Source organism: Salvelinus namaycush, chromosome 19 (assembly GCF_016432855.1).
Source record: "Salvelinus namaycush isolate Seneca chromosome 19, SaNama_1.0, whole genome shotgun sequence".
In the NCBI taxonomy this organism is placed as follows: domain Eukaryota; kingdom Metazoa; phylum Chordata; class Actinopteri; order Salmoniformes; family Salmonidae; genus Salvelinus; species Salvelinus namaycush.
Genome location: NC_052325.1, coordinates 18035602 through 18058987, shown reverse-complemented (window position 1 = coordinate 18058987; position 23386 = coordinate 18035602). Strand labels below are relative to the sequence as shown.

The following is a 23386-nucleotide window of genomic DNA, read 5'->3' as shown; positions in this document are numbered from 1 at the left end:
ATTTCAACCTATATTTATTTCCTTTGAAATGTCTATTCAAGTGTGACTATTAAATCAAATGTGACTAAATTACCTTTCCATCCTTCATCCATGAGATCTCTGCTTTAGGATCTCTAGTCATTTTCACTGTCAGCTTGACGATGGAATCTGCAGATGCGGTCATGTCCTGAAGACCAGATGAGATGGAGGGCTTGGTTTTGAGGGTGACTTTCTCAGTGGGTGATTTAGGTGTAGGGCTGGTAGGGGACTTAACTCTCTTTGGAGAGCTGATTGATTCAGGAGACTTCATCCTTGGTGGAGATGTGACTGGACTAGGGGAATGCATTGGAGGCTCTTCGTATGAGTATGTCACTGTAGAAGAGACTTCCTCTTTGGCTTCCGATCGGCGGATGGTTAGACTGAAGTGCGCCTCTTGGCTGCCCTCAGAGTTTTCCACCATGATTGAGTAGCTGCCTTCGTCTGACATTTCAACAGAGGTGATTTCAAAAGTAGACTTGTACTGTTCTGTAGTGACATGGTGGCGAACAGATGATCCGATAATTTGCCCCTCACGCATCCAGGTTACAGTTGCCACTGGTTCACCGTCAACATCACATGCAAATCTGGCAGTCTCTCCCTCATTTAAGGTGAGGGACTGTGGTTTTGTTAAGATAGATGCAGGTAGAGTAGTCTTCTTTCCTTTAAAGGTGCTGGACTCCTCCATGTGGGTTTCGTGTGTTTCAACAGTCTTCACTGTCTTGGAGGAGGATATTTGGTAAGCACCTATCTTGGTTGCCACAGGAAGAGCTGGGGGTTCCTCGTCTTCGCGAGGTGCCATATAGCTAGAATACTCTCCCATGCCTGCGACATCCAGAGTGGCATAGTCTGAGCATTCTCCCACTGCATTAGTACAGACAACACGGTAAGTGCCACTGTCCTCTGTGGTGCAGTCAAGAATTTGAAGATACAGAACTCCGCTCAGGTTGGACATACGGTACCTTCTGCTCTCGGTTATCAGTTGTGCGTTATGGTACCACTTCACCTCAGCGGTTGGCTTTGATTGGACGTTCAGTGTAAATTTGGTGTGCTGACCGTATGGCACACGATGGGAACGCATCCTCACAGTGATTCGTGGGGTATGGTCGAGGCTGAAGGGCTGCATACTTACAACCTCCTTCCTTTCTACTGATGTCCTCTCGGATCTCAGAACGGCTTTTCTTGACTCATATCTTGCCAGGTGGTCAACTTTTGCCAACTGTACAGTCTCCACCTTGGATCTGGAGGCTGATCTGACAGTAGCAAGAGGACTAGGGGAACGTGGACGGGTTCTTTCGGGGGTGGGTGACCTTCTCCCCTCAGTTTTAGTTGCTATATATGTTGACACATGGGAAGTTGTAGTTCTGTCTTTCTTCACGGTTCTAGTTTTTTCTTCAAACTCCATGTGTTTCAGTTCACTCTTGTAACCGCTTATTCTTTGAGTCGTTTTCACATTTCTCAGCATCTCTCGATCCTCCCTCTCCTCAAACACTCTCTGGTTTTGTCTTGGCGGTCGGAATGTAGCCTTGTCATGGCGCAGGCGAAGGTCAACATAGCTTGGACCAGCCTCATACTTAGAAGGAATACGATAGTTTTCATATAATGGAACCTCTTCACCCTCTTCCACACCTTCATAGACTGTGCGTCTTGGTGATGTGTGGCGCAGTGCACCTAATTCAAAGCGCACAGGGCTAAGGCTTGGTGGGGACGCAGAGTAGCCAAGTTCTAGTTCTTCCTCAAGTTGAAGTCTCTCCTCCTCAGTTCTCTTCATTGCCAGATATTCATTAATTGGCAGGAGAAGCTCCTCGTCTGAGAGATCACCAAGAGACCTTCTTCTGATTCTGTGATATGCTTCTATTTCAGGAGATGGAGTGCGCTGCCTTGAAGGTCTGACAGTCTCCAAATCATCCTGTGAAACTTGTGGAAGACGCCACTTTGGCTTGTAAGATTCCTTGATTCTTGGCAAAGGGACTTCGTAGAACTGATCCCACCTGGAGAGACGGATGCGTTTCAGTCTCTTCTGTGAAATCTTGTCCATTGGTTCAGGGAACTCATATTGATCCCGGAGTTTCTTGTACCATTTCATGTCAGAGCAAGGTTTGTAGTGTTTGATTTCCATATCTTCCAAAAGAGCAGTTGGGCCACGTTCACGAGGTTGGGGAACATCATAAGGCATACGCAGTCTCTTCTCCTCTGCTCTCTTTTTCCTTTCTTCTGCCCGTTTCTTATCTTCGGCTTCAGTCTTGTCCTTTTTGGTTGCCTCTACTGGTTGGCACAACAATGTCGCTTCTCTCAAAGCTTGTTGTGCCAAAGCAGGAAGTGGCATGACATCAGTTCCAGACATGATTTGAGATAATCTGACCTTCTTCTCAATTTGTTCTTTCTCTGCTTGTTTCTTTTTGTCTCTTTCACTCTCGTAAACCTTCTTCACATGGGTGATGCGGCCCACCTTGAGAATGGCTTGACAACTGGCAGATCCAGCTGAGTTGGTTGCAGTAACTCTGTAACAGCCAGAATCGTTAAGTAGAGTATCTTTCACATGCAGGACAAAGTAATCCAGGCCCTCATGGACCACTTCAATTTGTGGACCAAATGCCAATGGCATGCCATCCTTCTCCCACTTCAGAGATGGGAGTCCAGACACTCTGATTTCAAAGCGTGCATTCTGGCCTTCCCTACACTCCACGTTTGCCAGGAGACGTTTGAACATGGGCCTCAAGGTATTATCTGCTGGTGCTGGGCGAGGTGTCACAGCCAGTTTTGCCTTACAGCTGTCATCACCAAATCTATTACGTGCCACAACTGAGTACTCCGCATCGTCATCAGCATCAACACAGTGAATCACCAATTGATAAAGACCCTTGTCAGTTATGAACGTGTACTTTTTCTCATCATCACCAGGAACAATCTTCTGGCCAGATTTGTACCATGTAACACGAGGCTCAGGGTGCACAGTGATAGTCACACCGAAGCGAACATCTTCTCCGATGTAAGCTGCATGGTTGAACAAGGGCAGGGTGAACTCTGGTGGTTTCTGGAGCAGTCTTGCTGTGTCCACTCTACGTTTCACTTTCCTCACCACACGGGCTGTGAAGTACTCGCGGTATGATCTGACTCCGTTTACAAAGAGCTCTCCGTAGGCACTGTCCTCACCATAATCGTTGATGATCTTGCATCTATAGGTGCCGTCATCTGTTTTAGTGACTCCCTTGATACATATAACAGCTAGACCATCCTCATAGTCGATTTCATACTTGTCACTTGCCTCTAGTTGACGCACACCGCAGTACCATGTTACCTCTGTGGCGCTGTCATAGTTTTCAATGTTGCAAGCAAATTTGACATCTGCTCCCACATCCACCACTGTATGAATGATTTGACCACCGACTGGGCCATGTTCAAATGGTGCGATCTTTACTTTGGCAACTGTGACACCTCTCTGGGCTCTGATTGCACCGCCGCTAGCAACTCTTGCTCCTGCAACGACAGTGGTCCATTCTTTCTTTGCCATGGCCTGGTAGTATCTCTTATGCCTTGTGGTCATTATTGCTGTGGCACTGAGTTCTTCTGCTTGCATCTTCAGCCAAGGATGTTCTAAAGCTTGGGCAGCAGTCATACGGTGCTTGCGCTCCTTGGTGAGAAGGCGGTTGATAAAGTCTAATGCTTCAACAGTAGGTACTTTAAAGGTTTCGTCATCGTAACTGTACTCAGCATTTGAGATGTTGTCAATCATCTGCTGATGAGTCTCGGCAGTAAATGGATTGAGTCCACTGAGAAGGACATAGACTAGAACACCAACTGGCCACATGTCAGTAACACTGCTGACCATGTCATTCTGGTGGATCTCAGGAGCAGCGTACTCAGCTGTAGTATACTGAACCTTGATCTGGTCGCCAGGAGTCAGGTGTCTTGCCTGTCCTAGCTCAATGATCTTGACTTTACTGCCCTTTCTTGTGGTGTACACAATATTCTCAGGCCTGATGTCAAAGTGGCCATAATTCTTGTCGTGTAAGAACTCAAGAGCTTCACATACTTGTCTGATGTAGTTGACGATTTCACGCTCATTCAGCTCAAAGTCGGCTGTGCCGAGGCGTTCAAAGATGTCTTGACCTGAGACGAAGTCATAGATAATGACTAATTCCTCAGTGCTGTCGAAGGACTCATGAAGACACAAGAAGTTGTTGTGTCTGGCCAGGTTCAGTGTAGCAATTTCTTTCTTGATGAACGCTTGATCTGCACCCCTCACCTTGACGAATTTGGCCATGTATGTCCTCTTAGAGCTGGTCTCAACACAACGGTGAACGATACCAAACTGGCCACGTCCCAGCTCCTCAGCTATCATGTACTTGGTATGCACATTCTTGGCACATGAATGTGGAGCCTTTTGCTTGGGCACGTCTCTGTCACTAACCTCACTGTCATAGCCAAGGACTCTTGATTTGTCCTCCTTTGTTGTAACGGGACCACTTGGTTCACATGGTTGACTTTGACCGAATTTGTTCTCGGCTATGACTCTGAACTGGTAGCTGGTTCCTCCGAACAGGTTGATGATGGTGTAGCGAGTATCACGAGACTGGGCAACACGTTCCCATCTGTCAGATGTTGTGGGACACTTCTCCACAACATAGCTGGCTACTCTGCTTCCACCATCATTAGCAGGTACTTGCCAACTCAGAGTGACTGAGTCTCTGGAAACATCACTTGCTTTGATACCACGTGGTGGGTCGGGCACGTCGGCAACATCCAGTTCAACTGTCTGTTGGTCAATGCCAAATCTGTTCTTGGCACAAACGATGTAGAAACCGGCATCCTTCCTATCAACACCGTTGGGGAACACGAGCGATGTGAATGACCTTGTAACGATGACTTGGTAGTATCCGTTATTATCAATGAGGTCTTGTCCCTTCTGCCAGGTGATGACAGGATCGGGTTTGCCACTGAATGGAATCTTGATATTCACAATCTCTCCACGGAGGGCAGGGATAGCCTCTTTGTCCTTCAGATTCTTGGGCAGGTTAATCTTGGCAGGGACTGGATAGAAAATGTTTTTTTTTACATCATTAGTATAAAAAAACAACTATTATGAATGTACTAATAATGTTCTTGATATGTGGAACAAATACATGGAATTGTATTCATACTATGTAAGTATTATTGCATACACATTTGTGATCTTACCTTCAACATCCAGAGAGACAGTGGTGCAGATGGATCCTCCCTGGTTGGTTGCTCTGATCTGGTAGACAGTAGAGTCTTCCTCATCAGCAGCGGAGATAACCAGTTGGTGATAGCCTCCCTTGAACTCTTGAATCTTCAGTTTCTTTCCGTCAGATTGGATCTCCTTGCCACGTCTGAACCATTTAATTACAGGCTTGGGTTGTCCTGTGATCTTGCAAACGAAGGTGGCGTTGCTCTTATATTTGACACTCATATTCCTCAGTTCTTCTTTGAAGGCGGGAGCACGGACATCAACAGGCGTCTTTGGAACAACTGGTTCAGATTCCACACTCCAATCACTTACTCCTCCAAGGTTCTCACAGTTCACTCTGAAGATATATTCACATCCTTCAGTGAGGCGTTTGACAGAAAAGACTGTGGATTTGATTTCATCAGTAGTGACAGGTGTCCATTCGCCCTTCTTCTCCTTCTTCTCAAGGCAGTAGCTCTTGATCTTGGAGCCACCATCAATGAGTGGAGGCTTCCAGGACAACACACAGGAAATGTTGGTCACACCAGAAACCACTGGCATCAGTGGTGGTGAAGGTTTATCTGTAAATATAACAGCATAACGTTAGTAAGGATCCAAAGCTTTGAACATCTCATATTTGTACAAATATATGATCATGTAACTATATTGTGAGATACAACTTACCCATTGAACTCTTGATAAGGATGGGAGTAGGTATCTCCAGTGGCTCACTGTTGCCATAACGATTTTGAGCATACACACGGAAGAAGTACCCAGCGTTTACTACAAGGTTGGCAATGCGGCAGTTTGTGCCTGTGATGGACGAGGACACGAGTGTCCAGTCATCAACCTCCTTGTCTTCACGCTTCTCCACGATGTAGTTTGTGATCATTGATCCACCATCATCCTTTGGTGGTTTCCAGCTAATAATCACAGAGTTCTTCAACAGGGCATCAAGTACAATGGGACCTTCAGGCATTGCAGGTTTATCTGAAAACAAGAGGTAAATTAATCACAATTAGTTTGTAGTCACATTGTAAAAGACATTGTAGATCGTAAACAATTGGTAGATTTGTGCTAATTCAATGTAAAAGCACCTTGGATTTCAACGTTGATGAGAGTATCAGCTCTGCCAAAGTGATTGTGCAGTCTGACTCTGTATTTTCCTCCATGTACCCTGCGTTGCACATTCTTGATCACCAGGTGAGTGTAATGCTCTGTGTTTTCAATGCTGATATTCTCAGAAGCTACCACAGTTGTAGCTCCATAAAGCCACATGATCTTAGGCTCAGGGCGTCCAATATAGGCAACATGTAGACGCAGAGTAGTGCCGCTTTCAGCATAGTAGGTATTCTTCAATGGGAAGTCAGGATTGAACTGTGGAGCAGCTTCCAAAACGAGAATGCCACTGGTTTCTGCTTCACCTGCATCATTGATAGCCTTGCATGTGTATTCTCCTTCATCCTCTTGTTGGTCTGTCATAATGGTCAGTGAATGGTTACGGCCATCAGAGCTCATCTCATATTTACGAGACTCGATTATCTCCTTGCCAGATTTATACCATTTGATATCGGGAAGAGGTCTACCAATAATCTGGCATTTCATAATTCCTGGTTGGTATAATTTAGTCGTAACTTCATCCATTTCTTTCCTCAGGCTTGGTTGAGTTCCAGCTGTTGGAAAAACAACAGTTAAATCATTATTTGAATTGTATCACCTTACTTTCGCAAGGTATTATAAACTAGTAATAATTAAAGGCAATGTAGTGTTCATCCATACAATTGTGAAATAATGAATTGCTTCAGTCACTTACCGCTCAGTTTGGTCTTGATGCATGTGGCTGTTCTGCGTGGTCTGCTGATTCCGGTCTCATTCTCAGCCATCACTCTGAACTCATACTCAGTGGCTTCGGCCAGACCAGTTATGGTGAACTTTTTCTCCTTGGTGCGTGTCTTGTTGCATTTCTTCCAGGTAGCCTCTGCAGACTTCCTGTATTCAACCCAGTAACCAAGGACCTCCTTTCCACCATCGCATTCTGGCGCCGCCCACTTGATGGCGACTGCGTCCTTTGTGACAGTTACTGTGTCAATCTCGCCTGGTTGGCTTGGTTTGTCTGGGAGACAGAGCAGGGCAAATGTAAAAACGTAGTAGTTCAATGTATATCCATGTCATCAATCATGACGTAACATTAGACATGGTTATCTAAATTCCTAACTCACCAAATGGATCTTTGCATGTGACTGGTTCGGATGCAGGTCCTGGTTCACTGTCTCCAATATCATTTTGAGCAATAACACGGAACTGGTATTCAGCATCAGCAGTGAGTCCAGGGATGGTAAACTGGGTTGAAACGACCTTCTTCTCATGACGAACCCATGTCTCAGAGGATACTGCTTTGTACTCAACATAGTATCCGGTAATGGCAGAGCCACCGTCATCCTTAGGTCTTGACCAAGACAGAGAGGCAGAGCTCTTAGTGACATCCATAACCTCTGGTGGGATGCTTGATGTCTCTGGGGGACCTGTTTTAATGAGAGAAAAAAGCATGTTTTAGACTAGTATATATTTATACTTTGCAGACTCATGTAATGACTGTTCAAAGAGGAATCAATGAAGTAATACTTACAGAGAGGAGTCTTCGGTATGAGGGGTTCTGTTGACTTCAGCGATCCACTGATACCGAATGTGTTTTCAGCTGTCACCTTGAAGTGATACTCTTGTCCCTCCTCGAGTCCCTTCACAAGGAAAGATGTGTCCACCACCCTGGTTTCTACAGTGTACCAGGCTGTCTTGGGAACCTGCTGTCTCTCAACAATGTATCCAAGGATTTCAGAGCCACCATCATCTGAAGGAACCTTCCATGTCAACTTAACAGATTGTGCCTGAACGTCTTCGTATCCAAGTGGTCCCTCTGGAGCAGTTGGACGGCCAATAACCTTCACCTTGATGTGAACGCTCTTCTTGCCACACTTGTTCTCAAGCAGTAGGTCATAAGTGCCAGAGTCGTCTCTTACTGCACCCTTGATTACCAGCTCAGTGCAGTCGTCATTGGAAGCGATCATTGCTCTCTCAGGCACGTCAGCGCCTTCCTTTGTCCACTTGCATGTAGGAACTGGTTTACCCTTGATGGGCACTGAGAGTTTGACAACACTGCCATATCTGACAACAAAGACATCCTTGTACTTGGCTTCCAGCTCATGATCAGGTTTTTCTGAAATTCAGAATGGTGAAATGGTTAGAAATGCAATTAATTCTTTGTCACGGAACCAGAAAGTAAGCTTTGGAAATGGCAGTGTTTTTGTAGACGACTTTACCAAGCATTTCCGTCACAGTGACTGTTCCAGGGACCTCAGCGGGTTCTCCGGGTCCACCGGCATTGCAAGCCATCACACGGAACTTGAACTCCTCTCCTTGCGGCATTTTGGTGAGTGTGTATTCACAGATCAGAGAAGGTGTTGTGTTACATTTGATCCAGGTGACTGAGCCTGCTTTCTGCATCTCAATCAGATAACCTGAGACCTTACATCCACCTTCCTCATCAGGAGGACTCCAGGCCAGGGACACTGATGATTTTGTGGTGTCTGTGACTCTTGGGTTCTGGGGGGAGCCAGGTGGATCTGCGAGGGTGAACCAATAAATGAATATCCTTGTCTCTATCTATCTCAATCTCCAATTATGTAAAATATACTGAGTATATCAAACATTAGGAACACCTTCCTAATATTGAGTTGCAACCCCCCTTTTGCTCTCAGAACCCATATACCTATGACAATTCGTCAGGGCATGTACTCTAAAATGCTCCAGAGGGATGCTGACCAATGTTGACTCCAATGCTGCCCACAATTGTGTCAAGTTGGCTGGATGTCCTTTTGGTGGTGGACCATTCTTGATAGACACGGAAAACTGTTGAGTGTGAAAAACCCAGCAACGTTGCAGTTCTTGACACAAACCAGTATCCCTGGCACCTACTACCATACCCCGTTCAAAGGCACTTAAATCTTTTGTCTTGCCCTTTCACCCTCTAAATGGCACACATACACAATCCATGTCTCAATTGTCTCAAGGTTTAAAAATCATTCTTTAACCTGTCTCCTCCCCTTCATCTACATTGATTGAAGTGGATTTAACAAGTGACATCAATAAGGGGTCATAGCTTTCACCTGTATTCACCTGATCAGTCTATGTCATGGAAAGAGCAGGTGTTCTTAATGTTTTGTATACTGAGTGTATTTAATGTCTTTATCTAATATTTATCCTAAGTATATGCAATTAAATTCAACAAATGATACAAACAGTGATTTAATGGAATTAAATCCAATAAAGAGTACTTACCAACGGGATCAGTTGCCACTGCTGTTAAGGAGACAACACTTGGTTTGCCAACACCTCTAGCGTTGATTGCCGTTACTCTATGTTCATACTCAAGGCCTTCTATCAGACCTGTTGATCTGTATCTGGTCATGGTGACTGGGTTCTTGTTAGAACGCACCCATCTGTCAGATCTGACCTCCTTGCGCTCAATGATGTATCCAGACACCTCAGATCCACCATCATCCTCTGGTTCCAGCCATGCAATGGTCATGCCATCACGAGACATGTCAAATACTGCTGGTCTGCCTGGAGGTCCAGGGATGTCTGTAAACAAAAAAAACAAGATACATAGGGGGCACTATTTTCGGCTGGCGTTAAGGCGGCGATAGGGTCAAAGGCAAGTTAGTTTGCAATTTCGCCATGTAAAAAATGGCCCACTGGCATTTTCCAGCCATAACCCCAATCCCGGCAATTTACCTGTCTTATATCAGCTCGCTTGCGCTCAGATGGACAGGGTGGAAATATTAGAGGTGTGTCCTTAAAAACATGATCCAAAGTGCTCATTTCAGGCAGTGCTGATAAGGATATTTAAGACCAACCAAAAGCTGGTTTTAGCGGTAACATAGTTCGCTATGATATGAATTTTGGCAGCGGAAACGCAGCCTATCCAGTCGTATTGCACACTGCCCGTATGCACATGGAACAAGAGTAGCCTAATGTGCTTTTGGTGCCTGTATACTTTGTATTTAGAAACATAAAAAACATGTAGACCATGCAATACTTTTGGGTAAGCTGTCGTCAATAGGACTGGGATTGGATGCCTGTCATTGGTTTCATGACTATCTAAAGGATAGAAGTCAGGCTGTTAGAGTCGATGGCATCCAGTCGGAGCCATTGGAGTTGGTTAAAGGGGTCCCACAAGGCTCTATACTCGGTCCATTACTGTTCACTTTCTACATAAACAATATCGGTGATGAGATAAGAAAGTGTCAAATTAATTTATATGCTGATGACACTGTCATGTACTCTATCGCTTCAACGGCTGACCAAGCATTATCACTATTGGAGACAGATTTTAAGATATTACAAGGGTCTTTAATACAGCTGAAACTTGTTTTAAATACAAAGAAAACACATTTTATGATTTTTAATAGGTTCAAAACGTTGGTTGAAAATACACTTGCACTTACGCGCTTAGATGGTTCTCGAATTAATCATGTCTCTGCATATAAATACTTAGGGCTATGGTTGGATGATAAACTGTCTTTTAAAATGCATATTGACGAACTTTGTAAACGGCTAAAAATCAAGTTAGGCTTCTTCTATAGAAACAGGACATGTATGTCCTCTACAAATAGAAGACAAATTGTGCAAGCTACTTATGTCTGTTATAGATTATGGGGATATTATCTACATGCATGCTACGGCATCAACACTTAAATCGCTGGATGCTACTTATCATTGCACACTTAGGTTTATTATGGGTGCTAGCTACAGAACTCACCACTGTGTTTTATATCAAAATGTGGGTTGGACTTCGCTGTCCATGAGACGAGAACAACATGCTCTCGTGTTTGTCTATAAAGCACTTCTGAATAAGCTACCTTCTTATTTATCATCACTCATCAATATTAGAATTATAATTCCTAAAACCAGGTCTCAACATGGATTACACTTGAGGCCCATGCGATTTCCATAGAGTTGGGTATGGCTGCCTTTTCCTGTAACGCTCCTTGCCTCTGGAATAGCCTGCAGACTAAACTTAAACTTGAGACTCTTGTCCCCCTTGCCCATTTTAAATATTTATTGGAGGATTTTATTTTTGTATTGCTTGTAACTGTTTTGGGTAATGCAAGTTCTTGTGCTGTTAGGGGAATAACCTATGTGTAAATGTAATAATCTGCTGCTGTATTTGTTTGTGTTATCCGTGATCGTTTTGTGTAGTTTCCTAATCATTGTACCTAAACTGTATGTGTAAACATGTATACGCAGGGGCCAGCTGTAAAAGAGACCTTGGTCTCAGTCTGTGTTCCTTGTTGAAATAAAGGTATAATAAAATAATGTTTTTTTCCATTTTGTTTTATTTAATTAAAAAATCAAGCATGACCTCCCCTTTTTTTGTCTGCCCAATGCAAAAGTAGTCAAGCCCATTGATAAAGGTTTTCGCTCCTGAGAGGATTTTTTTAGCTCCTGCTTAGAAATACATCTTAATCACCAAAGCTTTATTAAAATATCAAGTTTGAGAGGAGTAAAACAGTGAGCTGACATTCCATTTCTTCTATGCATTGTAGGCAGGTCCACATTATTTTATCCATGCAAGTCCTGTTTTGGACGTGCGTAAAACCCCTCCATGATGTAGGCTACGTGTCCATGCCCACCATGAAACGAGAGATGAGATCTGTGAATACCAATGTATTTAGAAGTTATCAGTGAAAATTGCTTGTTTTCCATTTAATGTATTCAAAACCCATGGCCTACTATAACGAAGGCTGTTTCAACAGCAATGCGTCTTTTTTATATCTTGCCGTTGTATTTTTATTTTATTTATTTTATTTGAACCTTTATTTAACTAGGCAAGTCAGTTAAGAACAAATTCTTATTTACAATGACGGCCTACCCCGGCCAAACCCAGACGACGCTGGGCCAATTGTGCGCAGCCCTATGGGATTCCCAATCACAGCCGGTTGTGATACAGCCTGTTTGGCATGTCCATGCTCAGCCATAACGCACCATGGAGCAAGTTCTGATTGGCCAGTGAGAGGCCTAGCCTCGACACACCCACAACTTGTTTATTCATCAAAACCTAGCCCTTTCACTCCAAAGCCAATAAGTGTGCTGATAATTGTGATAGTGAAAATAGAAAAAATATTTCTGACACACCCCTGAACCTATAGCTCGACCGCATGTGCTTAAATTTACCATTGCTTTAGGTTTGTTAAAATAGAGCCCAGGATATTCATTCCTGTTTGCTTCTGTTTTTTAAAATAAAGAGCAACGACTCAAGTATGCTACATGATATAGTATAAAACATGTCTTACTTGTTGCGCTCTTGCACATCACAACTTCAGACTGCAGCCAGTTACCAACACCGTAGCGATTGACTGCTGCGGCACGGAACATGTATTCATCTCCTTCTGTCAGTTTGACGAAGGTGAATGTTGGTCTACTGACTGAGTCAGATACTGGCAGCCATCCAGGACGGTGGGCTTCACGCTGCTCAACAACATAGCCGCTGACAGGGGCACCTCCGTTTCTCTCTGGAGGATCCCAGCTGATGGTCACTGAGGTGGCATCAACCCCATCAAACCTGACTGGTCCTTTAGGCTCATCAGGTTTGTCTGAAGAAAAAAAACAAAGGAAAGGTACTGTCATTGTCTTATATTCATAACTTACTGTACGTGAAGACGTGTTATGATGAAGACGTGTTATGATAGAAGTTACATACCAAGAATGATCACTTTAATGATCTCAGATGTCTCTCCTGTGACGTTCTTCACTTCAAGAGTGTAGTTACCGCTGTCGTCGATGGAAGTATCAAGCACGGTTAGCTTAGAGAACTTTCCAGTGGTCTGAATCTTCGTACGCTGAGTGATCTTCAGCTTCTGACCACTGAAGTACCATGAGCAAACTGGTGGGGGTCTACCGACTATTGGCAAGTGCAGCTCAAGTGGTTTACCAGCCAACACATTGACAAACTTCTGTGGGATACTAGACAGATCAACCTTTGGCAGAACTGTAAAACAGAAAGATATGTTATGTAAAAATGTGCTTGAATAGTTGATAGGTTAGTTCAATTAGATATATAGATTATATATATATATGAAGCATTTATGAAGATTACACATTTCAAACCTCTTTGTTCTTGGACTGTTACGGCTGCAACAAGCTCCTTTGGTGCACTGGCTCCCCTGCTGTTAACAGCTCTGACTCTGAACATAAACTGATCTTTCTCAGTCAAAGAAGTCATAGTAAACTCAAAGTCAGTTGTCTTCACTGTTGTCACCTTCATCCATTTGTCTGTGCCAAATTTACAAGCTTCAATGATGTAGCCTGTGAGTCTGCTTCCACCGTCATGCTCTGGTTTTTCCCATCCAAGTGTTACTGTGGTCTTGGTGATATCCACAACCTCCAGTGTCGCAGGGGGCAAAGGCACCTCGCACACCAAAATTACATCAGGGGTTTCACATGGCTCTCCCACACCGTACAGGTTTTCTGGGAGGACTCTGAAGTAATACAGCATTCCCTCGAAGAGTCCGTCGATTTTGTATGATGTCTTGCTGCATTTGGATGTCACAGTCTTGTAAGCTCTCATTGATGCTTCGCGTCTCTCAATGATGTAATTATTCACTGGTGCTCCACCATCAACAGTAGGAGGATCCCATGCAATGGTAATGGAGTCCTTCTCAAGTTCCTTGATCTTAATTGGGCCAGTTGGACCAGGAGTATCTGAAAAGAGGAAGCACATTTAAGGTTAAAAACATATATATACCTATGACAGTATTCTATAACAACTGGGTAAAGACTTATATTCAAAAAATGTACATAACATCATCAAATCTTACCATAGACCTTGACAATAATGGTAGCTGTCTTTTCGCCAGATTCATTCTTTGCCTCAATGGTATATTTGCCAGCATCATAGCGGTGCACTTTGTCAATAATGATTTGTGTGGAAGTTTTAGTGACTTCAATGAAGCCACGGTTGTTGAGGTCGACACCAGGTTTGCTCCAGGTAACTGCAGGGATTGGTCGTCCAATGACTGTGGCAAAGAGACGAAGAGAACCTCCGGCTCTCAGGCAGATGGTCTTGGTCATATCATCATGAAGCTCAATATCAGGAGTTTCTGGGTTAAAAGATAGGCAATTATTAATTTCACGGGAAACTATCAAACTGAATCAAAACGAATGAAGGAAAAATCACAATGTGTAGGCTACAATTGTGTTTGTTTGTTTGTGGGAGGAATTTTTAACTCATGGTTCATGGATTCAAGTTCTACGGTTGTAATGCTGAATCATTCCTATTCCTTAGGCTAGGCTAGTGATCCTAACTCACCAATTTTCTCGATAACCTCGACTGCTGCGCAGGATCTACTAAATTCACCGACTCCATTGAAGTTAACTGCAGCCACTCTGAAGCGGTACATCTTGCCAGTTGTAAGGCCAGTCACAACGTGTTCTGTGAGTCTCAGGTTCTTCTCATGGGCCTTAACCCACACACCTGTACCTTCCTCTTCCTCCTCCTCCTCTTCCTCATCGCCTTCCTCCTCCTCCTCCTCCTCCGACTCTTCCTCCACAAACACAACTGTTTTCTTGGCTCCTAGACTGGCTCCCTTCGAAACTACTTTCTCAGGTACCTTCTCAGGTTTTGGCTCAGGCGGCTTCTCAGCTCCCTCCTCCTGTTCTTGCATCTCCAGAACGTATCCGATTATATCAGAACCTCCGTCCTCCAAGGGTCTGGTCCAAGCAAGGCTGACACTGTCCTTGGTAGTATCGATAATACGTGGAATTGTGGGAGGTGGAGGAGTACCTGAGGGACATACAATATTAACAGTCAGTAACTCACTTTTTTTTTTTTTTTTTTTTTTACATACAATCCACCTGTAGTAAAGCCACTCAACATTTACATTACATTCCAGTCATTGAACAAACACTCCCATCCAGAGAGACCCACAAGCGCAATCAGGGTCAAGCGCCCTGCTCAAGGGCACATTGGCAGATCCCCCACCCAGCCGACTCTGGGACCCAAACCAGTGACCTCTCGGCCACTGGCCCAATGCTCCAAACTGCCAGGACACCTGCCGACTCCAACCATCCAAGAGCCCACACCCTACCCCCTCTCGGAAACCGCCCCACAACCATCCAAGACCCCCCAATCTTCACCCCTTCGGAGCCAGTCCAACCCAACCAAACAACCACCCACCCGATGTGCCAATGAGAGAAAGAAAAAGACAAGAACAAGAAACACAACAACAGGACAACAGTCAGTAACTTAACAGTATTAAATTAACTTAGTTTAACTTCTTTAACAGTGTACTGGTAACATAGAATATTGTGCAATAGATGAATTGTAGGACACTTACTTGTTGGTGTTCTGCAGACAGCATAGAGAGACAGCTCACTGGGTTCACTCTCACCAGCCTTGTTGACAGCTGATACACGGAACTGGTAGATGTTGCCCTCCACGAGGCCAGTTATCTTGAAGCTTGTGTCCATAAGTGTGGCATCTCTGTTCACCTTGATCCATCTGGCACTCTTCTTTTCATGTTTCTCAATCAGATAGCCAGTTATAGGACTGCCACCGTCGCTCTCTGGTTTTAGCCATTCAATGCTAGCAAAATCTTTTCCTACAGCAAGAATCTCTGGTGTGCCAGGAGCAGATGGGACAGCTGTAATATGACAGAATAATTTATTGTTAGATTATCATCTCAATCTCAATCATTTATTTGTATTTATTTATCCTTTATTTATTCAGGAGAGCATATTGAGATAGAAAGCAATAGAAAGCAATAAAATATCATGTTGTAAGATAATATGAAAGATGGAAGATGTTCTACTTACTGAACATGTTTCTGGCGATGATAGGACCAGATTGCAGTGGAACGCCGGATCCATACTTGTTGACACCTCTCACGCGGAAGAGGTACTCAGTGTTCTTGAACAGTCTAGTGATCTCACAGGTGTGTTCCTTGCACTCAGCTTCCATGATCACCCAGTTGAGTCTGTTGGTGTCGCGTCTCTCAACAATGTAATGTGTCACTGGGTCACCACCACTCTCCAGAGAGGGTTTCCAAGACACAGTGCATTTCTCTTCAGAAATATGGCTGATGGTGATTTTGCCGTCAGGAGCACCAGGTGTATCTGAAAGGAACACATTAATTTATGGTATGAGATCAAGGTAAGCCCCATTTGTTTCAAACTTTGTCATTTAATTTCTTTATTTACTTTTTTTACACTTACCAAGTACTTGCACGTTAACTTCGGCTGACTTGATGCCACTGGCGTTCTTTACAGTGAGAACGTACTTCCCGGTATCATCTCTGTCACAGAATTTGATAATGGCCATGGCACGTGTGCTGGTGTACTGCAGGGAGTACTTCTCACACAGCTCCAGTTCCTTATCTCCCTTGGCCCAGAACACTTTGGGGTCAGGTTTACCACCAACAGCAGCATCCAGAACAAGGTCTGAGCCGGCTCTGATTGTAACCGTGTCAACCAGAAGTTTGCTGTCGAGGTCTGCCTTTGGAGGAGCTACGAAAAGAAAAGAGAAAGAATCCGACTTAATAAATGATCATATAATTTAAAGTCAATGTATTTAAAAGTATATATCTTACTGTATTCTGCTTTGCATGTGACTGCGCCGGTTGACTCTGAAGGCATACTGAAAACTTGGTTGGAGTTCTTGGCAATGACTCGGAACTCGTAGACCTCTCCTTCACCAAGTGCAGTGATCGAGAAGTTATTTTCTGTGACATTGGTGTAGTTACACTTCAGCCAGCGACCTTCGCCAGTGATGGTGTATGGCTTGCGCTCAACAATGTAACCCACAATTGGGAAGCCACCATCGTCAAGTGGTGTAGACCATTTGATGGACACTGTAGATCTGCCCACCTCAGTTACTTCTGGTCTACCAGGAGGATCTAGACACAAGATTAATAGGAATCACGATTATGCTTTCCTTAAACACATGTATTATAGACATGTAATAGTATCCCAAAGTTTTTTGGGGAAATCAGAACTCACCAACTGGATTTTGAGCCACCATAGGCTTGGATGCCTCGCTAGCTTTGCCGAGGCCACCACTGTTCATTGCAAAGACACGGAACTGGTACGAAAGGCCTTCAATAAGTCCCTCTACTCTGTAGTCACATTCAAAGCATGGGATCTTGTTCTCCCTCACCCAAAGGATGTTGTTTCGTTCTTTCTTTTCAATCCAGTATCCAGTCACCTTGCTGCCGCCATCGTGGTATGGCTCCTCCCAGCGAATGTGGCAGGTGGTGGAAGCCACGTTGTATACAGAAGGTCTGGTTGGTGCACCAGCAGGACCTATTATCAACACAAACAATATCACTCAATTTCAGTTGATACTTTTCACTCTTAACAATTAACGTGTGAAAAAAGGAAACATGTGAAGCATAGATTTCTCTTAACTTATACTCACCGAATGGATTCTCAGCGACAATGGTCTCAGATTCAGTTGATTTGCTTGTGCCAAATCTGTTCTCAGCACTGACGCGGAAGGTGTATTGCATGTACTTTGTCAGATGTCCCACACTGAGGTTGGTGCGTTTCACACTGGAGTTGATGAGTGTCCAGGCAGTGGAGCCAGATTCACGCTTCTCAACGATGTAGTTGGTGATATCTGTTCCACCGTCATCCTCTGGTGCTTCCCAAGCAATCTCACATGATTCTGATGTTATGGATGAAACTTCAACGGGTCCAACGGGGGGACCAGGTCTTCCAATGACATTGACAGTAACGAAGAACGTCTTGGATCCAGCAGAATTTTCCAGACTGAGGAAGTATCTGCCACCATCGCCCCTCATGGCGTCTCTGACAGACAGGGTTGTTCTGTCTTTGACAGTCTTGATTGCAACCCTTTCAGTGTCTTTCAGCCTCATCTCCTCCAGTTTCCAGATTACCTTCGGTGCTGGTCTACCAGTGATGGGCACATCGATGGTGAAGGTATTACCCACTTTACAGATGACCTCCTGGTTAGATATTTCACTGAGATCTGCAGTTGGTTCAATCTGTGGCTCTTTGATTACCACTGAGGATAGTGCTTCTCTTGGTAAGCTGTTGCCTGCATCGTTCTTTGCCTTAACGCGGAACTCATACTCTGCAGTCCTACATAATTCTAGAGTGATGCTCTCGTTCTTGGTCTCACCACCAACGACCCATTTATCTGTGGTCTTTGCCTTATGCTCAATGATGTAGCCTGTGATACGACTACCACCGTCGTGCTCGGGTTTGACCCAGGAGAGTGTTGCTGTAGTGTCTGTGACGTCCACAACATCCAATCTCATTGGTGAAGAAGGCTCTGCAGTAGCAATAATGGGATCTATCGTCTCAAAAGGTTCACCAATACCGTACTGGTTCTCTCCTGAGACTCTGAAAAAGTAGGGAACACCTTCCAGAAGATCCTGGATATGTAAGGATAGCGCAGTGACCTTGCCACCGGATTGGTTCCAGGTACGACGACTTGCCTCGCGCCTCTCTACAATGTAATGTTGAACGCGAGCTCCACCTTCATTAGCTGGAGGTTCCCAAACCAGTGTCAGTGCTCCTCTGGACACTTCTGCAAAGGCAATAGGTCCTGGAAGTCCAGGTGTATCCAATACCTTTACAATGAAATCAACTTCCCTTACGCCACTGCTGTTCTCCAGAGTAAGAGTGTATCTTCCAGAATCGTATCTGGTACACTTTTCTATCGTTAGAGCAGTGTAGGTCTCTGTAGTAGTAATATCTGTCATGACACCAAGTTCTTCTTCATCTTCTTTACTCCATTTAACTGAAGGAGTTGGTTTTCCTTTGTAGGCGATACGGAGACAGACGGTGCCTCCCTTCTTCACAATGTGTGTATGTTTGAAGGTAGCGTCAATATCAACGTCAGGTTTTACGTGTCTGTCCACAGCCTGTACTGGCTCAGGAATCTCTTGCTCCTCTCCCTTTCCAATACTATTCTGGGCAGAAACACGAAGCAGGTAGTATGAACCAGTTTCCAAACCAGTTGCAACGTATTTTGTATCATTGACCAGATCCTCATTGATTCTGATCCATTCTCTGGTATCCTCTTCTTTCTCTTCCTCCTCCTCCTCCTCCTCTTCTGAGCTGTCTACCACCTTCTTAGGTTTAGCTAGTATTTCTTTTAGTTCTCCCTCAGATACCTTGTGCAACTCAATGACGTATCCATGGATGGGACTGCCACCATCATCTTTAGGCTTGGTCCATTCCAAACTGATAGTTGTATCTGTAGAGTCGGTTACATGAACCACAGATGAAGCGCATGCAATATCTTTTGGCTCGCTGGCTTTAATGGCCATTGAGATGTTACTCGGTGCTCCGATACCGGCGTTGTTTACTGCCATCACACGGAACTCATACTCCATATCTTCAGTGAGATGATCCACCCGGTGAGCAGGCTCCACAATGGGCTTCTTTGACCTCACCTTGTCCCAGCGGACAGTCTTCTTCTCACGTTTTTCAACAATGTAGTACTGAATAGGATTTCCTCCATCAGATGTGGGTGCTTCCCATGCCAGTGTGATACTGTCTCCAGAAACTGCAGTGGAATCAGGTGTGCCAGGTGCATCAGGAGTAGCTGTAGGAAAAGGGGGTAAAAAAATATAAAGACATTTTGGTAAAGTGAGCTGTTAAATTCCAAAATCATATTCAGACTTGGGGCTCTATTTTCGGCTGGCATTGAAGCGGCGCTAGTATCAAACGCATGTTAGTTTGCAATTTTGTCATGTAAAAACTGGCGCACTGGCATTTTCCAAGCCCAACGCCAGGTTCAGCAATTTACCTATTTTATATCAGCTCCCTTGCGCTCAGAGGGGCAGGCTGAAAATATTAGAGGTGTGTCCTTAAAAACATGATCCAAAGTGCTAATTTCAGGCAGCACTGATAAGGCTATTTAAAGACCAACCAAAAGCTTATTGTAGCAGTAATGCAGTTGGTTATGGCATGAATTTTGACAGCGGAAACACAGCCTATCCAGCCATGACACACACTGCCCACATGCGCATGGAACAAGAGTAGCCTAATGTGCTTTTGGTGCCTGTATACTTTGTATTTAGAAACATAAAAAACATGTTTTTTCCCATTTTGTTTTATTTGAGCATAGTCTCTCCTCTCAATTAAGGCTTTTTTATCTGCCCAATGCAAGAATGAAGTAGTCAAGACTGTGGATAAAGGGTTTGGCTCCTGATACCGCTTGGAAATAAATCTTAATCACCAAAGCTTTATTAAAATATAAAGTTTGAGAGGAGTTAAACAGTGAGCTGACATTCCCTTTTTATCTATGCATTGTAGGCAGGCCGAGATTATTTTGGACGTGCTTAAAACCCCCTCCATGATGTAGGCTATGTGTCCATGCCCATCATGAAATGAGAGATGAGAGCCTCTGTGAATACTGGTGAACCTCATATTTAGAAGTTACCTGTAATCTGTAAAAATTGCTTGTTTTCCGTATCATATGTTCAAAACTCACTTAGGCCTACTATAACAAAGGCTGGTTCAACAGCAATGTGTGTCTTTTTTATCCTGGCGGTTTTATGATATAATGACATTTATTTTTGTTACATTTTATTACAACCAAACTGATTCATCTTCCTGGTTTTATGGTAATAACGTCCTTGGCACACTTGCAATGCAACTTCTTGAGATGTGTGAATGCGATCTGATCTGTAAGATGGTTCTGATTATGTTCATAAAATATAGGCCTATTTGGGAGCAGTATAAGTGTGAGTGGACATTCTCCCTTTCTATTTATATTGGATCTTTGTCCAGCTACTGTGAAAAGTTGGAATGTGCGTTGTTTTATTATTTTATGCCCACGAGGAGAAATTATGATGGCTGTAAGTGTGACATAGCGTATTTAAAACAAGTTGTTGTTTCGTTTTATTTAGAATTTGATTATAATTATTTGTTCTCTTTTTAGGCCTGATTCATCTACAAAGAGCATAATTAATTTAATCTAGTTTATTGACAATGTTTGGCATGTCCATGCTCAGCCATAATGCAATTTACATTACGCCTAGCCCCTATATCAGTGTGAATGCTATTGAAGCTATTGAGCCCTTGGACTTACTATATTGCATTTGTGCAATGATGGGACTTGAATCCAATGGTCGGCCGGTACCAAACCTGTTGACAGCAGAAACACGGAACTGGTACTCATTGGTCTTCATCAGCTTGGTGGCGTGGTATACTGTTTCTTTACAGCAATCCGAGACAAGTGCCCATGAGATCTTAGAGGTCTCACGCTTCTCAACAATGTAGTGAGAGATGTCAGAGCAGCCGTCGTTCTCCGGTGGATTCCATGTGAGGGTCACTTTTCCTTCAGCGATATCACTGAAAATGATAGGTCCCACCGGCTCTCCAGGAGTATCTAGATTAGAATAGAGAATCATTAACATTTGACATGTACAGTACAAGACTGATTCACTATCTACAATGATGTCAAACAAGATAAATCACAGTGCTATTTGAATGTTGTGACAATAAAATGAAACCAACCATGGACTTGGACAATGATGTCCTCCTTCTTGGTTCCTTGGCTATTGGTGGCTTCCACTGTGTAAGTTCCTTTGTGACTGCGGTCAGCATCACGTACAAAGAGCATGCTTGATCCAGCAACTGTGGTGGTGTCCATCATCGACTTGGTGATTTGCACGCCGTCTCTGAACCACACAACCTTGGGCTGTGGTCGTCCAGTGATCGATACTTTTAGTCTCATATTGTCTCCTGCCTTGATTGTGAGTCCCTCAAAATACTCTGCGCCAAACTCAATGTTTGGAGAAGCTGGAAAGACAAAAGGTGTACATGTACATCATTAGTGTTTTGTATATTTCAAAGCAAAACATATTGCATATTCATATTATCATGTCAAATGTATTATTTTTATTTCAATATATCATGTATTCCCTTACCACTTTCATCTCTGACCACGATGTGTCCAGATGAGTTGGATGGGGGACTCACTACGCCAATAGCATTTCTTGCAATAATTCTGAACTCATAGCGTTCATTGCAAGCAAGACCAGTGACAGTAAACTGGGTGTCGTGGACATCAGTGAAGTTGCTCTTCAGCCAGCGGCCCTGTCCTTGGCGTTTTTCAACATTGTAAGCCACAATCTTGCTGCCGCCATCACGTTTGGGTGCGTCCCATTTCAGGGCGACAGAATTGCTGGTCACATCAGTGTAGTCAGGTTGACCAGGTGGATCTAAAAAAGGAACACATTTTTTTATCATTCACTTTCACATGTTTGAATCACACATGGACTAAGTCTGGGAACGTGCTTATATCACTTGGTTTATACTTCCCTATTACATAAGCTATTCATGGTACTTGCACTTTCAAAGGCATTGGATTTCATACCATCATTGTGTTGATTGTAAGAATCTGTACGTTAAAGTCACAAACAGCAGTTGCTACATCCATTTTTGGACTTATAAAATAAAGATTTGTACCTATCGATTCTTGAAGAATATAACATATAAATGCTAGGTTCCCCACCAGAACCTAAAATATGTTCCCCACCAGAACTTAAAATATAAGCTTGTTTTACTCCAATGTTTGTAAAAAAATGTAAACAAACACTAATTATCCTCAAAACATGGTTAAACATATAATTTTGATATCATGGATGATCAGTCGTTGCATCTATAGCTCTATCTATGAATTTGATTGTGGTTACATTTCTCCAGCCCCATCTCTCAGCTTGTTATTGTTTCTACTGCTGAATGCCACTTTAATGAAAAGGTATGCTGCACCCATTGCTGACCTGAAACTCACTGCCTTGTTCAGCCCGGGGATTAATAACAGTACAGTGATCCCTCGCCACTTCGCGGTTCACTTATCGCGGATTCGCTATTTCGCGGATTTTCATAATGCATTTTTTTTTTTTTTTTGGTGCATTGTGCTCTGCATTCTGATTCGCTAAAAACTCACTCCCGCTTCTTGTATCAAAACATGCTACGAATTGTGCTATCATTTTGTCGTCTCGTGCAGTTATGTGTACGTACATAAAACAGCTTGGCAAATTTACATTAATGATTGATGATTGATGGAGACGCACAGCCGCTGACCGATGCAGAGCTGGCAGAAATGACAAAGCCACAAAGCGACGATGAAAGAGAAGAGGGAGAAGA

The 23386-nt window shown here is 43.7% G+C and overlaps 1 protein-coding gene across 1 annotated transcript in view; it reads right to left on the bottom strand.

The window, feature by feature from the left end:
* ttn.1 (titin, tandem duplicate 1) overlaps nucleotides 1–23386 on the bottom strand; it is a 167363-nt gene that overhangs the window by 3574 nt on the left and 140403 nt on the right. The window contains exons 192-216 of the mRNA XM_039014232.1: nucleotides 22165–22458; nucleotides 21752–22036; nucleotides 21324–21623; nucleotides 19399–19832; nucleotides 17673–19302; nucleotides 17255–17557; nucleotides 16846–17151; nucleotides 16472–16762; nucleotides 16073–16372; nucleotides 15595–15900; nucleotides 14909–15041; nucleotides 14568–14737; nucleotides 14077–14358; nucleotides 13367–13960; nucleotides 12960–13247; nucleotides 12553–12852; nucleotides 9536–9838; nucleotides 8518–8820; nucleotides 7830–8414; nucleotides 7423–7725; nucleotides 7017–7316; nucleotides 6301–6876; nucleotides 5888–6193; nucleotides 5194–5784; nucleotides 74–5046 (exon numbers count right to left, since the gene is read on the bottom strand). Coding sequence (XP_038870160.1) covers nucleotides 74–5046; nucleotides 5194–5784; nucleotides 5888–6193; nucleotides 6301–6876; nucleotides 7017–7316; nucleotides 7423–7725; nucleotides 7830–8414; nucleotides 8518–8820; nucleotides 9536–9838; nucleotides 12553–12852; nucleotides 12960–13247; nucleotides 13367–13960; nucleotides 14077–14358; nucleotides 14568–14737; nucleotides 14909–15041; nucleotides 15595–15900; nucleotides 16073–16372; nucleotides 16472–16762; nucleotides 16846–17151; nucleotides 17255–17557; nucleotides 17673–19302; nucleotides 19399–19832; nucleotides 21324–21623; nucleotides 21752–22036; nucleotides 22165–22458 — 14456 coding nt within the window. The remainder of the gene's footprint in view (nucleotides 1–73; nucleotides 5047–5193; nucleotides 5785–5887; nucleotides 6194–6300; nucleotides 6877–7016; nucleotides 7317–7422; nucleotides 7726–7829; nucleotides 8415–8517; nucleotides 8821–9535; nucleotides 9839–12552; nucleotides 12853–12959; nucleotides 13248–13366; nucleotides 13961–14076; nucleotides 14359–14567; nucleotides 14738–14908; nucleotides 15042–15594; nucleotides 15901–16072; nucleotides 16373–16471; nucleotides 16763–16845; nucleotides 17152–17254; nucleotides 17558–17672; nucleotides 19303–19398; nucleotides 19833–21323; nucleotides 21624–21751; nucleotides 22037–22164; nucleotides 22459–23386) is intronic.